Genomic DNA, 18,656 nt, shown 5'->3' with positions numbered 1-18,656 from the left:
TAGGTGTTTATACCCCAGAAGCCCTTAACACTTCCTACCTTGAGGAGAGTTGTTAATAAATTATTAAGTTCACTTAAGGGGTGTTTCTTACAGGTAGAGGAGGAGGTGTGGGGTGTTTAGAGGATGTTTTCTTATGCAAACCCTTGATGGAGGAAAGAATGAATCTTTAGGAAAGGGAATCATCCCTGGAGGTCATCTGGAGTCCTACTCCCCAGAAGTGCAAGACCATTGTCTAATTTCTCTAAAACCTCAGTTAACTCCGCTCCACCCCGATCCAGCTGAGCACCTGCTGTGTGCTGGGCCCTGGAGACTTGGCGAACAGGCCTAGGGTTCTGGGCTTGAGCTACCTCTGGGCCCTGAGGGAAGAGAGCCGGCTTTGTCTGGGCTCTGTCTGCTCTGTGGAATGAGGATAAGGGGAGCTCAGGCATCCGACCGAGCATGGGAATGGGAGGCCTAGCAGGGGACAGCCTTGCGGGCACAGATGGGCCTGGGCCAAGACAGGCAGGCTGACGCAGACCTCCCAGTGAGTCAGGAGCTGCTTCAGGCTTGTTTTATTTAAGCTCTGAGGTCTTCCTGTGGACTGACAGTTCACATTGGCAGCTGGAGCAGATGTTTGAAGCAGATTGCGTATTTCAAAAAGAATTTTCCAGAGTCTCCTGTCATCAGGTGCATAACTGTGCTCTTTCCTGCAGGATCACGGCCGCTTTGTCAACTGTGTGCGATTCTCTCCTGATGGGAACAGATTTGCCACGGCCAGTGCGGATGGCCAGGTGAGGGCTGGGGCCCAAGGCGGTGGGGGCTCATCTGACCGCCTCCCAACTCTTCAGGGCAGGCCAGCCTCCCAAAGCCAGTCTTCCCAGGAGGAACTCAGACTCTCCCTCCATCCCATTCCTGGGAGGCACTCGGTTCCCGGGCTGTGTCATCACAGCTTGGTGGCCCCCTTTCCGGTTCTCTCCTTTTAAATGGAGCTGGAAACTCAACCTGTTAGCACATTTTTCAGATTCTTTTTTTAAGAGTCACAGTAGCAAACTCTTGACGGTAGAGCAGGGACGAGGAAGAGCTCATTTTGCATGCCAGCTGGTGAGCACATCCTCCCACCTGTGACCCACATGTGTGTTATTCCTTGAAAGATCTACATCTATGATGGAAAGACGGGAGAGAAAGTGTGTGCCCTGGGAGGAGGCAAGGCTCACGACGGAGGCATTTACGCTGTGAGTACGGATCCGGGTTGTAGGAGCGTGTCAGCGACTATGGTGGGGCCGCGTGTACATGTGCAGTCGTCCGGACACAACTTGGAGTCAGAAGCATGAAGTTTGAGGGCGCTGAAGTAGGGGCGGCGGTGGAAAGCTTCAGGGTCACACAGAAGGGGTGTCGTGGCCTGGAGAAGCCAGTGGCCAGAGCAGGGGCCTGGACACTGGTCCCACCGGCTCCCCCACCCCCCGCCGTGGCTTCTCCCTGCTCAGAAATGGGGGCTGTGGGCAGGCTGCTTTCTGAGGCCCCTTCCCACTCTGTGCTCGCTGACACGTGGCCCGCTGTTTCCTTTGAGTAGATCAGTTGGAGTCCTGATAGCACCCGTTTGCTTTCTGCTTCCGGAGACAAAACCTCGAAGATTTGGGACGTCAATGTGAACTCTGTCGTCAGTACGTTTACAATGGGCTCCACCGTTCTGGACCAGCAGCTGGGCTGCTTGTGGCAGAAGGACCACCTCCTCAGCATCTCCCTGTCTGGGTACATCAATTACCTGGACAAAAACAACCCCAGCAAACCCCTGCGGGTCATCAAGGTAAGGCTGTGCCGGCAGGGGCTCTGTCCAAGGGGCTGGCAGAGGTGTGCGCCCAGCGAGGAGAAGGGAGAACCTGCGTGAGGCCCAGGGGGACCAGCCCTGGGGGTTTGGGCAATGGCAGGATGCTAGTTGCTTTGGGATATGTGTTTAGCAGAAGTGGGAGGCTGGTGCCGAGTTCCCCTTGAGCTTCTAGAAGCACCAGGGGCTCAGGGCCTTGGGGCTGTGGACAGTGGCCCTCCCCCTGCTGTCAGGAGTCCCCGTGCCCTGGGGAGAAGAGCCTCCCTCAGGAGCTGACAGCTGGAACACAACGGGGCCCCAAGAGCATCACCACAGACATGGAGGACCGGCAGAGAGCCTGAAGGACGACCGGGAGGCCTTGGGACTGGACCTGGGCATTATGTGGCATTTGAACATGGGATGGAGTTCGAGGAGGCCTTGAGTTTTATGTGGTTCGAGCAGGGACGGCACGTGGGAGGGAATGAGTTCGGAGAAATAGGTGGACGCCCGGCCGGGAGTTTGTGCAGCAGCAAGCGATGGGAGATGCTGGGACCCCTCTCCAGCCTTCCTCAGCCTTCCTCAGGGCAGCTGATGCCCCGAGTCTGCCCTGGGTGCCCCTTCTCTGAGGGGGGTGGGGGGCATGCCTTCTCCCTGTCCGGAAACGAGCAGCCAGGTGAGGACCTAGGCGCTCCCTGAGGACAGGGCCGGCTGGTGCCGCTCTCTGCAGACCCTGCTTCTGCCTAGGAGTTGATGGAGGTGTTGCCTAGGTGGGAGCCGCTGTGTCCCAGTCAGGAGGGGATGTGGCTTGCGGGGGAGGACCGAGCTGGTGTAACAGCAGCGTCTGTCCTCACTGCTGGCCCCACACCTTCTGCTCTCATGACACTTCCTGCCCCCCCACTTGGCCCTAAGGACGGGGCGTTGGGACCTCCTCCTTGATGGGCTCCCAGCCTGGCGTGGTGCATATGTCATGCGGGTCTACGTGGCCTGGCACAGAGCCAGGGGCCATCGCAGGACACAGTCACTTTGCTGGGCCTCCAGTTGTGACGGGGAGAAATTCCTTGAGAGATTCAGGCGTTGCTGTCAGCCCACCTGGGCCCGGAAGAGCAGTTTCCCGCGGGCCACCGAAAGCACGGGAGTTAACAGGCTGGGCTTCTGTTGCCCCCAGGCCAGCTCGGGGAATCCTGTGGGCTTTTGCAGTTAGCAGAAAAGAAAATCCTGTTCCCGCTCCCGCCACAGCACGTGTGCGTGAATCCCAGGGGGTACTTGGTGCTGATCTCACGCTGCAGAGTGTCTGAGCCACGCGTGGGGGCCCAGGAGAAGGCCGGAGTTAGATTAGCAGTTCTCAGCCCCACTGCACGTTGAGATAGAGAAGGGGCTGGATCCCTGGAGAGCCTGAAGGAGGACCGGGAGGCCTTGGAATTGGACTTGCCCCGGAGGGGTTTGGTCAGAACCTCTAGGGGTGGCTCTCGCTGTTGGTACTTCTTTAAAACACACCCGGGGATTCTGATGTGTAGCTGGAGCAGTGGTTACAAGCTAGAAGGTCCGTCAGAGTCAGCCGAGAGGGAGCTTGTTCAAACACGGCGGCTGGGTTCATCTGGGGACATCTGTGGGGCACATGCAAGCTCAGGTTCTTCACAAGTCCCCGGGTGAGGCTGTGGCCCCAGGCAGGGCACATGCATGGAGTCCCCAGGCATCTCCCCGGGTGCAGGTCCTGAGTCCTCAGGATGCGCAGGTGGGATGCCCAGTGGGGCCGATCTGGTCTGAGGACCACGCGTTAAGTATCAGGGCTGGTGGACTCTGTCCTAGAAGGAGACATGAGGTCGAAAGGACCCAGTGTGTCTCCTGAGAACTGTGTGAACCTTTCTCGGAAGCTTCTTGCCATGGTGTGGTAACAAGTGGAACCCCGCAGGACGCTTGGGAAGCTCCTGGGGCAAGGCCTGTGCAGAATTGTGCCACCTGGCTGCGGAGCATTGCTGGGAGAGACCAGACAGAGACCTGACCACCCCAGGCCCCCAGGAGCAGTTACAGCGAGGTTACATGTCCCCCCTAGCAGCGGGGGACTGGCTGCAGAGGAGTCAGGGCCCTCTGACAGCTTGGGTGGGGAGCGGCGTGTTGGGAGAGAAGAAACCTCATCAGTCAGGAGTCGAAGCTAGAGTTGTGTGTTCTGGTTCTGGGAAGAGAACAGACCGTTAGTAGCACCCCGGGACTGTCTGGGTCTCTCTCTGGGTGGCCGGGAGGTCTCCCTGGGTCCCTGCAGGGCCCGGATATCCCCCCACCTGCCTCCATGAGTGAGCATTAGGCCCTCCTGCGACTGATCCCGCTAACTGCTGCTTCCACTCCACGGAGGCTCAGCTCGGGGTTGGGGCTCCCCCCCACCGTCTGCCAGACGTGAGCAGCCTTTCCCCCGTTCGGGGCCACTGCCAGGGTCAGTTGCACGGACCAGGCCCTTGGCTCCTGGGGTTTTATTAGATCCCATCCTTGGCTGGGGTTGAGGTTGGGTCCCAGGAGGGGAGGGCTGCATGATGGGGTTTTGCCAGATGGCCAGTCAGCTGGGGAAAAGCAGGCCGCAGCTCATGGAAGGGGGTTTCGGGCACACGGGGGGCTGCAGGATGTCGGCACAGACGTCCGCCGCGATGTGGAGGGCCTTCTGCCTCGTCCCCCAGGGGCACAGTCAGTGGAGGGCGGTTGGCAGGTTGCAGACACAGGATGGCGTGTTCTCAGCTCACCCTGCCCTGTCCATGTCCTCCGCAGGGTCACAGCAAATCCATCCAGTGTCTGACGGTGCATAAAAACGGTGGCAAGTCCTACATCTACTCCGGGAGCCACGATGGACACATCAATATCCTTTGACTCACAGAGCTGGCTCCGGGGCCGCTGACAGGAGAGGTGGGAGTGTTTTGTCCCCGTTGAGCCAAAGGCCAGGCCAGCCAGGTGGCGGCAGCAGGGCTCCGACCAGCGGGCTGTGTCCATGCTGGGGGCCCCTGGCTCCGTGCTGCAGCCTTGACCTGGTGGGTCACTTCTCTCTGTGTAGCTGTAAGTGGCTGTTCAGCTCTGAATCAAGCTGCTGCCCCCCCCCCCCCCGGGCCCCTAGTGCTGCCGGATCCCTCTCACAAGCCGTGAGTCAGGAGTCTTAGGATTAAGTAGGACCTAGAACCTGTCAGTATTGTTCCCCTTGTTTTAAAAGTGGAGAACAGAAGCTGAGAATGCTCAAGTGCCTTCCCCAAAGTCACACCGCTTGTCGGCGGCCCCTGGGACTGGAACCACAATCTCCCTTGTGCTGAGGTTCTTTGCGGTCCTGCGAGACTTTCCCTGGAGGCATGTGAAGCAGCCCTTACAGCCCCCCCTCTGTGTGTGTGGCCTGGGGCCCCCCCCTCCTCCCAGGACTGTTGTCTGTGGGGTGCTGGGGTGCAGGCCCACGCTTCCCTGCAGGGCTTTGCAGTTTTCACAAGAGAGCTCCAGCTAGGGAGGCCTCCCCACAGCCCTGGGGTAGGAGGGCAGACACGTCATCCTCTGCCCCATTAAATGTAAGGAGGGTAGTGTGTAGTGGGGGCTGCATGATAATCAGGGGCAGAGAAGGCTCTAGAATCCGCCCCTTCTGGAGTGGCGTGCGGGTCTGCAGTCACGCCGTCTTCAGCTGCCCTGGAGTGAACTCTGATGCTCAGATAGCTACGTTTCCTTGGGTATCGAGCGCTGGGTCTCCATCACAAGAGCTTGTCGGCCGTGCAGCATACCCGTGGCGCTCGAGAGGCAACAATAATCTTCATTTGAAATGAGATTTTCAGGTGTTTGTGTGAATGAAAAGCCTCCTCACTTAAAGCACCCCTCCCCGCTGAGCACCTCCCGCTCGCAGTGTGTAAACCAGCCCAGCCAGGGTGGGTCAGCCCCGGCGGCACCTGGCTGGCCACCCTCTGAGCGGGGAGGCACAGCCAGCCTCCTGCTGACGGTCACGGGCTTGACGGCACGCTGCAGGACACAGGGCGGCGTGGGCTCGGTGGCGCGGCGCCTCAGTGAAGAGCTGTCCCCTCGCTGCGGGAGCCCGCCGCCGCCGGGTTGTGGTCCGTGTGCACCGCTGGCCAGCGGGGACCCGCACACTTCCATGCCGGCTGCTGCAGGGGGTCCAGCCGGACTGCTCATAGCTCGGCGTGTCCTCAGTGGCCCACTGTCACCAGAACGTTCTGGAATTCGGACTTAGACTTGCCATAGACGTCCCCTCAGGCCCCGTGCTCCCCGTCCCACATACACTGTCCCGAAGGAGGGACGGCCAGGCATCCCCGGTGGGGCCTGCGCCGTGTCCTGGAGGCGGCTTTTCCTTAACCGCCGCCCCACATTACTGGGATTCAGAGACGGGGGAGAATGACGCCTTCGCCGGGAAGGGCCACACGAACCAGGTGTCCAGGATGACAGTAGACGAGTCCGGGCAGCTGGTTAGCTGCAGCATGGACGACACGGTGCGGTACACCAACCTCACGCTGAGGGACTACAGGTGAGGGCTGCCGGGGGCCCGGGTCCACAGTGCACCCCGGAAGAGGGGCCCTCCGCCCACACTGCTTCCGGCCCTCGGCCCTCGATGGCACTCTGCTCTTCTCACTGCTCCCCCTGACTACTGTACCGGGCTCTCGGCCGGGGGCCGGGTGACAGTCCAGTGGCCCACGTGGACGGTGAGCTGTGTAGACTCTGCCTGGGAAGCCAGGCGCAACGTCTCAGCCCAGATGCCCTCCCAGACCCCACACTTGGCCCAGTCACAGGGAATTTTCCTTCGTTTACTCTTTTTAAGAAGTTTGTGTGTGTGTGCAAGATTTTCCAGGGCGTGTTTTCACAGTATTAGCCAAAAACGAAGACCTGATTTTCATCTGTGGAAGTATCCGATTCTTCAGAAGAGTCACCCTGCTGAGCAGAGTGGCTGTGACCGTGGGAGTGGGAGGTGGGCTTGGTTCTATCTGTACCCAGGGATCGCCAGGGTCTATGGCCAATGGACGCAGGACGAGAGCAGGATGGGGTCCCCCAGGGCGGTCCATGGGCAGTCCTCAGGTAACAGAGACGGGAGCCCCCTGCCCCTAGCCCCTGCGTGATTTCTGATCTCTTTCCCTGGAGCCGGGGGCCCTTTCTCACTGGTCCCAGGTTTTAGCTCATGGCTCCGTCCGTGTGGATGGACTAGCATCTCTGCTTCCTGCCCCCGGAACTGCTGTGGGTGTGCGGTGAGTGTGTGCTTAACCCGCACGCCGAGCCCCCATGAGGTGGACATAACACGTTTTCCCTTGTCTGCACCAGTGGGCAGGGAGTTGTGAAGATGGACGTCCAGCCCAAGTGCGTGGCTGTGGGCCCCGGAGGCTACGCTGTGGTCGTGTGCATCGGGCAGGTACGGTCTGCTTCGGTGTGGCGGGGAGGACGGGCAGGGCGGCAGAGCGGGACTGGCGGGCCGCGGTGTCTGACCTCCGACCTCCCCTGGCCTCCCATGCGGCGGGAGCTCTGATACGTGTCTGTCCGAGCCCCGCGTGCACGCCTGTTGGCTCCGTCCGCAGGCCTCCCGGGTAGCACAGGGTCCTCCGCATTCTGCAGACACGGAGACAGGCACAGGGGCGTAAGTTGCTTGCCCAGGGTCTGCAGCTGCCAGAGGGCGCGGCTGTCGGGCCTCAGCCTCCCCGTGTGCCCATCAGCCCGGGGGGCCTGCCGGGGGTGCAGCCCTGAGGCCTGGAGCTGTGTGATCCGCGCATGCTCCTCACTGTCTGTGAGCTCTGCTTTTCTCCTCCCTGGCAGCCCACAGGGGGGCTTGTGAGGCTCCTTGCAGCGATGCACCTTCCTTTCCTGAGCGGGGCCGAGGCGCAGTGATCTGGTGACTTCCCCAAGGCCGCACGATGGCCGGGGCGCCGGGACCAGAATGGCATTAGGTATCCCAGTTCTGCGGCCTGGCTTCTCATTCAAGACAGGTCACCCATACACCTTTTCTTTTGGAATTTCTGGAACAAAGCGCCCTTGATCGAGACCCTGGCGTGACCCACTTCCTACCAGGCTCTGCTCCGGCGCAGGCGGCGTCTCTCAGCAGACCGGGGCATCCTGGCGTGTAGATCAGGGAGGGCAGGTGTGACTGAGCCCCCGACGGCAGGAGAGACAACCCTGGTAAAGGCAGCTGCCGTTCGGGGTCCCCCACCCCTCCTCCATCCTGCTCACTTAAGTGCTTCTGGGAGAATGGTTTTCTGCGTGTCCTAGATAGCAGGAACTTCTGTCAGCAGCCTGGGTGGTCGGTGGGGGAACAACAGGCATGAACTGCGTGGAGAGCCATGGCGGGGGGGGGGGGGGGGTGCGGTGTGGAGGGGGCCTGAAAGGCAGCCTTCTAGAAGCACGGGTGGGCCTGGGCTGCGGCTCCGTGGGGTGCGCTCCGTGTCTCCAGGCCTCAGTTTCCTGTCGGTGGAGGGCAGTCCTGACAGGCCTTCCTCTGAGGCTCATAGCGGGGCTTGCACAAAGGAGGGTCAGAGAGGGGCCAGCCTGGTGCCGCGCTGGGGAGGGGTGGGGGAGTGCAGGATTGTTCTGTGATGTGCCACTGCTACCCAGCCTCCCTGCCCCCCTCCAGGTAGGAAGCTTCCGTAGAACTCCTCACTGCAGGTCAGAGGGTCAGCAGAATGTGCTGGAAGGGAAACAGGTTCAAGTCTCACGTCTTGGGCAAGTTTTGGCAAATGCTTGTGCCCCTAGTCCTTACCAGTCAGATAGGTACGTCCACTTCCTGAGTCGGGCAGATGGCAGGTGAGGGTTTCTCAGGCTGCGTTTTCAGTGGTGGGTCTTAGGGTGCGGCCACCTGTCCACCTGTCCTCTTCCCCCAGCCCCCGCCCCACAGTACACGCAGAAGCGGAGGCCACTGCACAGTGGGGGCAGGGGCCGGCCTGCCCTTTGTGGGGCAGCTGGTAGCTTGGGCAGGGGTGCCGTGGGATGAAGCCAAAGCCGTCACAAATCTAGGCCATGCTGTCTGGGAGCAGTCCGGGAGCTAGAAGCAGGAGGGGTAGCAAGGGGCGCGTGGGGGTGGAGGGCGCAGAGGGTCCCCGTGTACAGAGGGCCTCTTGTGAGCACCAGAGGGCAGAAGTTACTGCGTGGGAGCCAGGGAGCCCAGACGCGAGGCCCAGCTTGGTTTTGAGAGTTATAATGGTACCCCATTTTCTCGTCCGTGTAGGGGTGGGGCGGCGATCTTGCCGTCTCCAGGGGCGGGCTGTGTGCAGCACTCTCAGCGAGGCCCGCGTCTTGGGCTCAGCGGACCTTAGCTGCTACTTTTATTTGCCTTTATTAGGGACTTTATTTACCCTGAACGTCGGATTCTAGCTTTGTGATGTGCAGGCACCGTTAGGTTCTTCTACCCTGGGAAGCTGAGCTGAGGCTCAGGACGGAGCTGTCCCCACAAGCAGTAGGCGGCCGAGCCAGGATCAAACCCCGCAGGGCCCTCAGTAGGGCCTGGACACCTGGGCACTCAGGCCCGGCTGGGGTGGAGCCCCGCACAGGGCTCGCTGCGCCGCAGTCCGGCCGCCTTGCTGTGCACCATCTGTCCTGTTCTGCCCGCTGCCTGGGCCAGCTCGTGCTCTGGGGGGAGGCCGGTTGGGAGCGAAGAGCTTCTGTGGACCTGGGGCCCAGCTGTGCTCTCTGCTCGCTGGCGCCCCCACCTGGGACCCCGTTTTTGTGTGGAAGACAGGTACCAACACTGCCCCCCAGCTGTGCGAGACGCTCACACTAGCACACGTGGATGTCCCCGTGCTCCAGGTCGGTGCGGAGGGGCTTTCTTTGGACCTGGGATTTCAGAACTTAGACTCCGGCGTGTCCTGTTCGTTCCCAGTGTTGCTCTAGAGCCCTGCTCTTCCAAATGCTTGCGTCCCTTGAACCTCAGGAGAAGGCCGTTCGGCAGAGCTCCTGTGGAACTGTGTAACAGGAGGATGGAAAGTTCTAGCGTCAGATGGCTTCCCAAGAAGCCGGCGCGTGTGGTGACAGTGACAGCAGCCGATAGTTACGATGCTGTGACTAGGAAGAGTCACAGCCCCCAGCGGCTGATGAGGGAGGAAGCACAACGCAGGGTCACAGGGCCCCCGCCCCCAGCAAGCTTCGAGACGTGGCCCAGAGCGGGGCCGAGCGGTCTGTCCCCGGCCTCTGCACCCTGACTGCTGCCTGTGATTTTCAGATCGTCCTGCTCAAGGATCAGAAGAAGTGCTTCAGCATCGACAGCCCCGGCTACGAGCCCGAAGTGGTGGCGGTGCACCCCAGCGGTGACACGGTGGCTGTCGGGGGCACGGTGAGTCTCCTGTCCCTCATGTCCCCTGCCCCCGGCTGTCGGGGCGGTTTGGGGGTGACACAGGCTGGGTGAGTATGGAGTGTCCCGAGGCAGTTAGGGAAGTGGTGGGGGACCAAGGGCCCGGGCAGCGGGCGGGGGCTGGGCTGGGGCTGGGCTGGGGAGCGCACAGCAGGGGGACCGCTGGGCCGTCAACCACGTGAATGCGTGGGGCACGCGTGACTTAGCGTGTTGCAAGAGGACCAGCACGGGTGAGCTGGGCTGGCGGGTTGTAGGTGGGAGGAGCGTGACAAGATCGCTAGCCCGTGCGAAGCAGCACTAACCCGATGGGTTCAGGGTTTTCCCTCAGTGCTGACGTCTGTGGTGCTCCTGCCCCCCTAAACCTAGAGCCGCGGGGGCCCGGTAGTCCCTGCCTGTCAGGCCGAGTCCTGCGTGCTTTACAAACCGGCTCTCTCCGCCCCGTCCGGCCCCGGGGGGCTCAGGTGCCCTGATGAAGGAGCTCCGCAGCCGAGATGGCAGACCTCCGCGCCCCCAGGGAAGGGCGCCAGTGTCGGGCAGTGCCGGCCGTGCCGAGGGCCAGCTGCCCCCCAGAGGCCCACGGCCGATCTCGCAGAGCTGGCGTGAGGGCTGAGGAAAGGCTGGTCTGCGGGCAGGGCTTTGCCCAGTAGCTGGCCCGTGGGACGCGTCAGCTCGGCACCGGCCACTCCACTTGCCCCCCAGCCTCAGAAGTGGTTCTTGCTGCCCGCCCTTCCAGCCCGGAGGGGGACCAGCCAGGTCAGGGTGCCTGCCCGAGCGGGTGAGGGAGCCCCCTGTCACGGCCACAAGCTGTTCCTTCCCCCAGGAGCCCGTGGGCACGGTGTCGAGCCCCCACTGGCCACAGAGAGCAGAGCTTGTCAGCCCCTGCACTGTAGCTCTTCCTCTGTGTTGCCATCCTCGGGGGCTGTAAGACCCGTGGACTGCCCTGGTGTTCACAGACGAGTAAGCTGTGTCCCGTGTGTGTGTGTGTGTGGCGGCCCCTGCGTGGGGGCTGCATCCCCTCCTGCCCAGCAGCCCCACCGCCTCCCACAGGGTTCCCGTTGGCCCTGCTCTTCTGCATGCTCGGCCCGGACACCGTCCCTGTAGGCCCACACCCCGCAGTGCTGGCGGTCCCTTCTGGGCCTGTCACCCCTTTCCCAGGTACCTGCCCTCTGGCATGTTTTGAGAAACAGCCTTCCTTTTTTGAGGGAAGAGTTCACAGCTGTGGTCCTGGGGCAGGAGGTCCAAGTCAGACGTGCGGTTTGAACCTGGTGTTCCCCCTTGCACAGCATAGCACCATGCCCTGCTTACTAGGCCTTTACCTCTTTTCACTTAAGAAGAGAGATGGCTGTCTCATCGTCCCCTCAGTTCCCACCTCAAGGTCTTGGCAGCTTTCGTCTTCCCTGATTGTCTGCCAGCCCTGGGCCTGTGAATCTCTGTGATCACACAGGACACGTCTCTGTTTACCCCAAGTTTCCCCATTGTCCCCCACGCTAGTAGTCTTCATTTATTTTAATGATATTCCAGCAAGTGGCTGTCCCATCACGTAGTTAGCCCGCTGGTGGGCGTTGTGCCGTGTGCCCTCCTCTGACGTCCTGTGTGCGGTCTGCGAGCGTAGCCGTTTCCTTCCTTGCGATGCCTCCACGTGGGCGGTATACCCCCAGGACCCGCACTGCGGGCAGGCGTCAGCTGGGCTTGTCCCGTGAGCTCAGAAACCCTGCCGGGGTCAGGCAGGGCTTTCCTCCTGCGTTAGAGGCGGGGCCAGGGCCGTGTCGTGCACAGAGCTGGGACACCTTGGATCATGTTCGCCGCTCAGCTGCCCCGAGAGGGCGGCTGGTGCTTGATCTGCCTCCTCCCAGGGCAGCCTCGGGCAGCCGCAAGGACACCACCTCTCCCAGTTCCTTCTGTCTGTCCATCCATGCCACAGGGATTCCTTCCACCGTGTGTGACACTTCTCAGGCCCAAGTCCTGGACAAGTCTCTGGGGGCATGAAATCGGGGAGGGGGGTCCCTGGCCTGGAGGGCAGGTGCCCAAGGTGTGTCCCCTGGCTGGGCTCCAGAGCACGGGCGGAACTGTCAGCAGAGATGTGCAGACAGCCCTCAGAGGCTCCCGCCGAGGAGAGCTGGGTAGGGCCAGGCACTTGGGCATCTCATGGGCATCCCAGGCTCAAGGACCCCTGGGGCAGTTGAACAGCCCATGGACTAGGTGGCCCCTGCCATCTGAAAGAGCAGGTGTGCCTCCTCTGTGAAGAAGCACCTGGGTCACGACAAGGAGGGGGAGCTCGCTAGGAGACAGCTGGTTGGACAGAGGGGGGCTTGGTCAGAGTGAGTCGGTGCCTGAAGGAACCTCCTGGGCGCTGGGAAGGGCCCTGTGGGTACGGAGCACAGGGGGCAGGCAGTGGCCGGAGGGGACAGAGCCAGACCAGGGGCCCTAACGCATGTATAGGTAGTTCTCAGAGTTTGCCCTGCGTGAGAACTTACTGGAGCGTTTATGAAAAGAGGCAGAGTCCTGAACACCCAAACACCCAGAAGCAGAAGTGGGGGCGCCTAGCACGCGGCATTTTAATTACCTTCCTGAGTAGTTCTTCCCACTAAGCTGAGTACGCGTGGGAGCTGCTGAACGGTTTTCGGGAGGGTGTCGGGAGAGCGTGCGTAAGGGTGTCAGGAGGGCATGTGCGTGTGCGTGCCTGTGTGTGCTCCCGCCGTGGTGCACGTCGGGAAGTGACCCAGTGCCCCTCTGTCCTCCTGCAGGACGGGAATGTCCGCTTGTACTCCATCCTGGGCACCACGCTGAAGGACGAGGGCAAGCTCCTGGAGGCCAAGGGCCCTGTGACCGATGTGGCGTATTCCCACGATGGCGCTTTCCTAGCCGTGTGCGATGCCAGCAAAGTGGTCACGGTCTTCAGCGTCGCGGACGGCTACTCGGTGAGTGGGCAGGCGGGGTGGCTCTGTCCCCGTGCTGGGCAGTGTGGAAGGCGAGGGGTGTGGGGGCGGCCGTGGCTTCTCTCCCCTGTTCTCATCAGCCCAGCAGTCGCGTGAGACCATGAGACCACTGGCTTCCTTGTTCTCAGAGCTGAATGATGTGAGACAAGGAGACACACTGTCGTCCAGGGTCTCGTGGTTTTGTGGGTGACGTAGAACACTTGCCAGAAAGTTAGGGCCCTGGGTGGCAGCGAGGCTTGCTGTGAAGGCAGGCTGATTGGTTCACCTGGGCTGCCTGGCTAAGTGACTTCCTGGCTTCTTCTCTAAGGGCTGAGACTAGATTTTCTTCTTGAGTCTCACTGCTGTTTAAGTCTCACGAAGATGAGGGGCGCCTGGGTGGCTCAGTTGGTTGGGCGACTGCCTTCGGCTCAGGTCATGATCCTGGAGTCCCTGGATCGAGTCCCGCATCGGGCTCCCTGCTCGGCGGGGAGTCTGCTTCTCCCTCTGACCCTCCCCCCTCTCATGTGCTCTCTCTCTCTCTCTCTCATTCTCTCTGTCTCAAATAAATAAAATCTTTAAAAAAAAAAAAAAAAAAAGTCTCACGAAGATGAGCACGGATCATCCCAGCACCGCCTCACGTGTGGGGGGCGCTGGGCAGTGGGCTGGCGAGGGCAGACCAGGGTGCAGAGGCACCTGGGCATGGGAGGACAGCCGAGGGCCAAGAGCGATCCATTGCCCCAGTTCACAGACAGGAGACTGAGCTTTGTTAGGGGTTCCGTCACTTGCTGGGTGTGGCCAGAGCGGGGGCACAGGATGGCAGGTCTCTGGTCCCCAGGCCCTGTACCACGCCAGCCCCCCAGCACTTGAATGGTTTTGGAATGCAGCAGAGGTGAAAGAATTTACCACCTAGGTTTTGCCATTATCCATCCGATAATCTTAATTCTGGGTGCACTTAAATTACAGGCATCTGTACACTTCCCCGTAAATACTTGGGCTTATATGTGAACTAGAGTTGAGTCTTTTTTTAGTCTGTCTGCTGCTACAGTGTTACTTCTGACAAAAGGCTTTGGACGTAAAGGCTGTAATCAGGACCTCCATCGACAGGACACCCCACCTCCCAGGGGATTTCCTTCTGCTCCCTCGCCACATTTCTCAGATTTTGTGTTTATCTCATTTTTAGTGGTTTCATGTATTTACAACAGAAGTCTTGCGACGGCATGCTAAGTAGGCGGTCCACAGGGTGGGATCGACATAGCACAGAACAGGCAAACTTGAAAAGGAAAATCATCGTCAGGTCGACCTTTTCTTAGGGTTTAAGAAAATGGAATGCCCTGAAGAAAAAGCATTCCTACGGTGTCAGGAAAGTGCTAGTCCTCCAGCTTGCAGGTCCGTCCAGCCCCCCGCCCCAGGCGGCGGAGTAGCGAGTAGTGGGCAGGTGTGTGGGGAGGGCCGGCGGCCTCCCTCTGCTGCCTGAACCTTCCCTGAGCACCACCTGCCCGAGGCAGGGCCTCCTTGAGCCTTCGTGTCTGCGTTGCGCTGAGCCCTGGCTGGGCCGAGGCTCCATGAAGGAGAGCACACGCACCTAGCGCCTCGGGGGACGGAGGCCGTTCGGGGCCCCGGGGGCACAGTGGTTGCTGCCCGACGCTGGGCCGTGCGGGGCCGTACCCTCCTGGGCCTCATCACAGAGCGGTGGGCACCTGGGCTCCCGTGAGCCCTCCGTGAGGCGTGCGCGGTGCCTGGCAGAGCGTGCTGCATCGGCGTCGGCCCTCGCGGTGGTCGCTGGGGGCAGGGGAGATGACACGCGCCCCTCTGGCCTGAACCCTGACCTACCACCTCTGTTTTCAACCTGCAACTAGGAGAACAACGTTTTTTACGGACACCACGCGAAGATCGTCTGCCTGGCCTGGTCACCAGACAACGAGCACTTTGCCTCCGGTGGCATGGACATGATGGTGTACGTCTGGACCCTAAGTGACCCTGAGACCAGGGTCAAGATCCAAGGTGACTCTCGATCCCGCCTCGGCTCCCCAGGCGGCCCCAGAGAGGCTCTCCCCAAGCCCGAGTGTCCCATCTGTGCTTCTGGGGAAGTCACCCCCGAGGGGCATGGCTCTCATTCTGCCGGCCCCCGCTAGACACGCAGAGGGATCGACGATGCGCATATTCCCCGCGGGAGAGCAGGTGGTCTCCATTCACCGGGCACGCGCCTTAGCACACCGGGTCCCTCTTGACATCTCTTTCTCAGCCCGTCGGGTTTCCATAACAAGTACCGCAGACTGGGCAGCTTATAAACCACAGAATTATTGCTCACAGTTCGGGAGGCTGAAGTCCCAGATAGGGGGTGGCATGGCTGGGGCGTTGGGGAGCTCTTCTGGGCCAGAGACTTCTCACTGGGCCCCACTCTGCGGGGCCTCTTTAATAAGCCACTGATCCCATTCGTGCTCGCAGCTCTTCCAAGGCCCTACCTCCTGATACCACGGCCTTGGGCGTGAGGTTTTTGGTGTACAATTTTGAGGGGCAGACACAAACATTCAGACCACGGCACTTTCCCATCCCCCACCCCACCCCCTAAATTAAACTGCTGATCAGGTTCTCTCTCCACGACGGGCAGCGTCCAGTAGGAGTGTAATGGAGCCTCCTGTGGACTTCCTGTGTTTCTAGCAGCCTTGTTTAAAAAAACAGATGAAATTATTGTTAATAATAAGTTTTATTTAGTCCAACATATTTTTTCTAAATGTGGCAATAGCTCGCTTCAAGGGCTCTGTAATCACACATGCCTCATGGCCCTAGGAGGGACCGTGTCTGTCCAGGGTAGATCTGAAATTCTCCTGTCCTGGTGTCACCCCCCAGCCAGATGGGAGGGCCCAGTGGGAGGTGGCCCAGAACAGATTCACCTGGGCCCCCTGCTCTGTGAGGTTTGTACTAGGACCCACCCAGTCCGTAGAGTAGAGGCAGGAAACTGGGGAGGACTGTGGTCACCCCTGGTGCACCTCTCACAGAGGGGGGCCCGGGGCCCCGCGGGTGTTTCTCAGGGTATTCTGGTCACCAGTCCACCTCTTAGAGAGGTTTCTCCGCCTTTATTCACTGCCCCCGCCCCCCGCCCATTTTATTACTGCAGATACACCAGGAAGCTGTTTGTGTATTGTCTGTATTGTTGCTTTATGCATAAAAAGGAACAGACTTCTACCCCCTTGGGGGAGGAGCAGTTCTGACTCCCAGGGGACATTGTTGGTTGTCAGGACAGTCCCCGTGTCTGGGAGGGACCGCAGGGATGCCGGCTTGAGGTTGCCTGCAGCCACCTTCCACGTTGCAGACGCTCGCCCTTCGGTGAAGAGGGACGGGGTCAGGTTCTCGGCCGTTGTCGCTGTTGGCACAGCCTGTCCCCTGCTCGTCGCGTGAGGTGTTGGGGGAGCAGAGGGGCTTCCCCTCAGAACGCCCTCTTTCTCCCCAGATGCGCACCGGCTCCACCACGTGAGCAGCCTGGCCTGGCTGGACGAGCACACGCTGATCACGACCTCCCACGACGCCTCTGTCAAAGAGTGGACAATCACCTACTGAGGAGCGCCCTCCTCTGTCCGGACCGAATCAGGGACTCGAGCTTCACCGCCGCAGAACACGTCGTTTCTCTCATGTTTCTGTCCTGCGCCCCCACGCCCCGCCCCGCTCAGGAGGGAGGGGCCTTGCGCGGGTACCCTCGGCTCCGCAGGGTGCGCTCTCTGTACACGTCCCTCTGAAAGCTTTAGACAGTGACAGTTTGCACATGAAAAATAAAGCAAGCACTTAAACACCGTGTGGAGCGTAACTCAAACCCACCACCCTCCCCGGCCCGAGCGCAGAACATTCCGGAGGCAGAGCCTCGAAAGCACACAGCCCCGCCCCGCGGCTCCTGCTGTCTGTCGGGAGGCTGCGGTGGGGGGCCGCCCCCTCCCCGCGGACCCCCTCCCCGCGGAGCGCCCCGCGCTGGCGGGCGCGGGTCTGTGCAGAGCAGGGGCCCCCCGGGCCGGAGCGCGCGCCCCACCGTGCGGTCGCCCCCGCGGCGGACGGGTGCACCCGCGTGAACCTTGGATTCGCTGTCCGTTGTCGTGCTTGATTTTAAGAATGGAATTGTGGGAGTTCTGTTCTTTGTTTTTTTTCCCCCCTTTTTACTGTATCTTAACTGTTGCCTGTCCGTGTTTACCGGCCAGCGCGCCGCCGCCGCCGGGTGTTCGGAGCCCGGTCCGCCGGACCCTGGGGTCTCGGCCCCCGTTTTGCTCTCCTGCTTTGATGTGTTCCTGTCTGTCTGTCCCCCTTCTGCCCCCAAGAGCAAAGGTTAATTTAAAGGCAGAGGTGACGTCACTGTAACCTAACCTGTCATGGTTTTCACCTTTTTTTTTTTTTCAGTGCAGAAATTAAAAGTAAGTATAAAGCACGGTGATTTGTAGTTTTTTTGCGTGTGTTGGAATTCCTGGTAAATGTTGGCTGAGAGCAATCGCTCCCTTTGCACTTGTGAAAACACTTGAGCGCTTTAAGAGATAAGACCAAGAAGTGATTAAATGTCTTTCTCGTCACTGTGGATGACTGACTTTGTGTGGTGGGGGGCCGTGGGGGGGGGCGGCATGGAACGCTGTGCGGACCCGAGTGGCTTCTCCCCGGCCTGCAGCCTCAGGGGGAGACAGTTCAGGACCCCGGATTGCTGGATCACCCGGTGGGGGAAGAGAAGCCCCAGGGAAGGGGCGGGCACTTCTGGGTCAAATTGCTGGGTGACCTGGGCCATCTCACCTCCCTTCTCTGGGCCTAAACTTGTTCATTTGTAAAGTGAAAACATTGGACCAGATGATCCCTAGATCCCACCTGATTCTCAAGTTCTGGGGTAGTCTGTGACCTTTCTAGCACTGCCTTCAAAAGTAAGGAATGACATGCGTGTAGCATTGAAAAACACTACATTTCCAAACATTCCTATTAATTGTGAAAGATGATCTTGGCTAGAAGGACAACACTGTAAAGGTGTCTAAATACGCAGTCCTAATAAAAAATATTTTCTCCCTTCTGGTTTCATCTTACTGCTTCCACAGTTCATGTATGAAAACAGACCTAAGAAAGGAAAAGAGAATTAAGTGTTACTCTGTAATATATCTAAAAGCTGGGGCCACTGCAGAACAGAGTCCAGATAAGTGCTTCATTCCTGTGTATTTGGATTGGGGACAAGCTACTTCTCATCTCACATCCGTGGGGAAATGGCAAATTATTCACTAAACAGTGAAGATTGATTTGGGTACCAATCTGAAAAAATAAGATTGCTTACTTGTCCTTATGCCAAACTAAATTAAAAGTAGGTCCAAGTTTTTAATTTTAAACAATGGAGTTAAAAGTGTATCGAAGCAGGGGAAAAAAACCCACAGTAAACAAATTGTTAAAACATGGCAAATAGCATACTTTTCTACACATGCTAAGCCAAAGGATGTGTATGTTTTAATGCTCAGCATAATTTTCTTTGAGCACACGGGATTTTTCAAATGCAAATTTGTCCACACTTAGGACAGTTTTCAAAATCTATGATAGAAAACTAAGTGATAGAATAATGCATATAAAGTGACCACATTTATGGAAAAAGACCACAGGTTTGGATCTTTCAAACCAACGCTTTTAGGTTGATAAGGGCCCGGAGCTGGGAGGCAGGAGGGCGCCCAACAGCCAGCCGGAGGCCCACCTC

General features: G+C 59.6%; 1 protein-coding gene across 2 annotated transcripts in view; it reads left to right on the top strand.

Moving 5' to 3' along the window:
- Positions 1–17,375, top strand: part of WDR1 (WD repeat domain 1) — a 42,876-nt gene extending 25,501 nt beyond the window's left edge. The window contains exons 6-15 of one of the 2 annotated variants that reach the window (XM_078068385.1): positions 693–770; positions 1,131–1,211; positions 1,550–1,783; positions 4,532–4,621; positions 6,109–6,263; positions 7,049–7,136; positions 9,927–10,037; positions 12,800–12,973; positions 14,827–14,971; positions 16,419–17,375. In XM_078068385.1, coding sequence (XP_077924511.1) covers positions 693–770; positions 1,131–1,211; positions 1,550–1,783; positions 4,532–4,621; positions 6,109–6,263; positions 7,049–7,136; positions 9,927–10,037; positions 12,800–12,973; positions 14,827–14,971; positions 16,419–16,525 — 1,263 coding nt within the window. In that variant the 3' untranslated portion in view covers positions 16,526–17,375. Of the gene's footprint in view, positions 1–692; positions 771–1,130; positions 1,212–1,549; positions 1,784–4,531; positions 4,625–6,108; positions 6,264–7,048; positions 7,137–9,926; positions 10,038–12,799; positions 12,974–14,826; positions 14,972–16,418 lie in introns of both variants that reach the window. The other variant, XM_078068386.1, reaches the window with a different exon arrangement.
- The last annotated feature ends 1,281 nt before the right edge of the window (positions 17,376–18,656 follow it).

The sequence above is a fragment of the Halichoerus grypus genome, chromosome 3 (genome assembly GCF_964656455.1).
Source record: "Halichoerus grypus chromosome 3, mHalGry1.hap1.1, whole genome shotgun sequence".
Taxonomy (NCBI): Eukaryota; Metazoa; Chordata; class Mammalia; order Carnivora; family Phocidae; genus Halichoerus; species Halichoerus grypus.
This window is presented reverse-complemented; position numbering and strand designations above follow the sequence as displayed.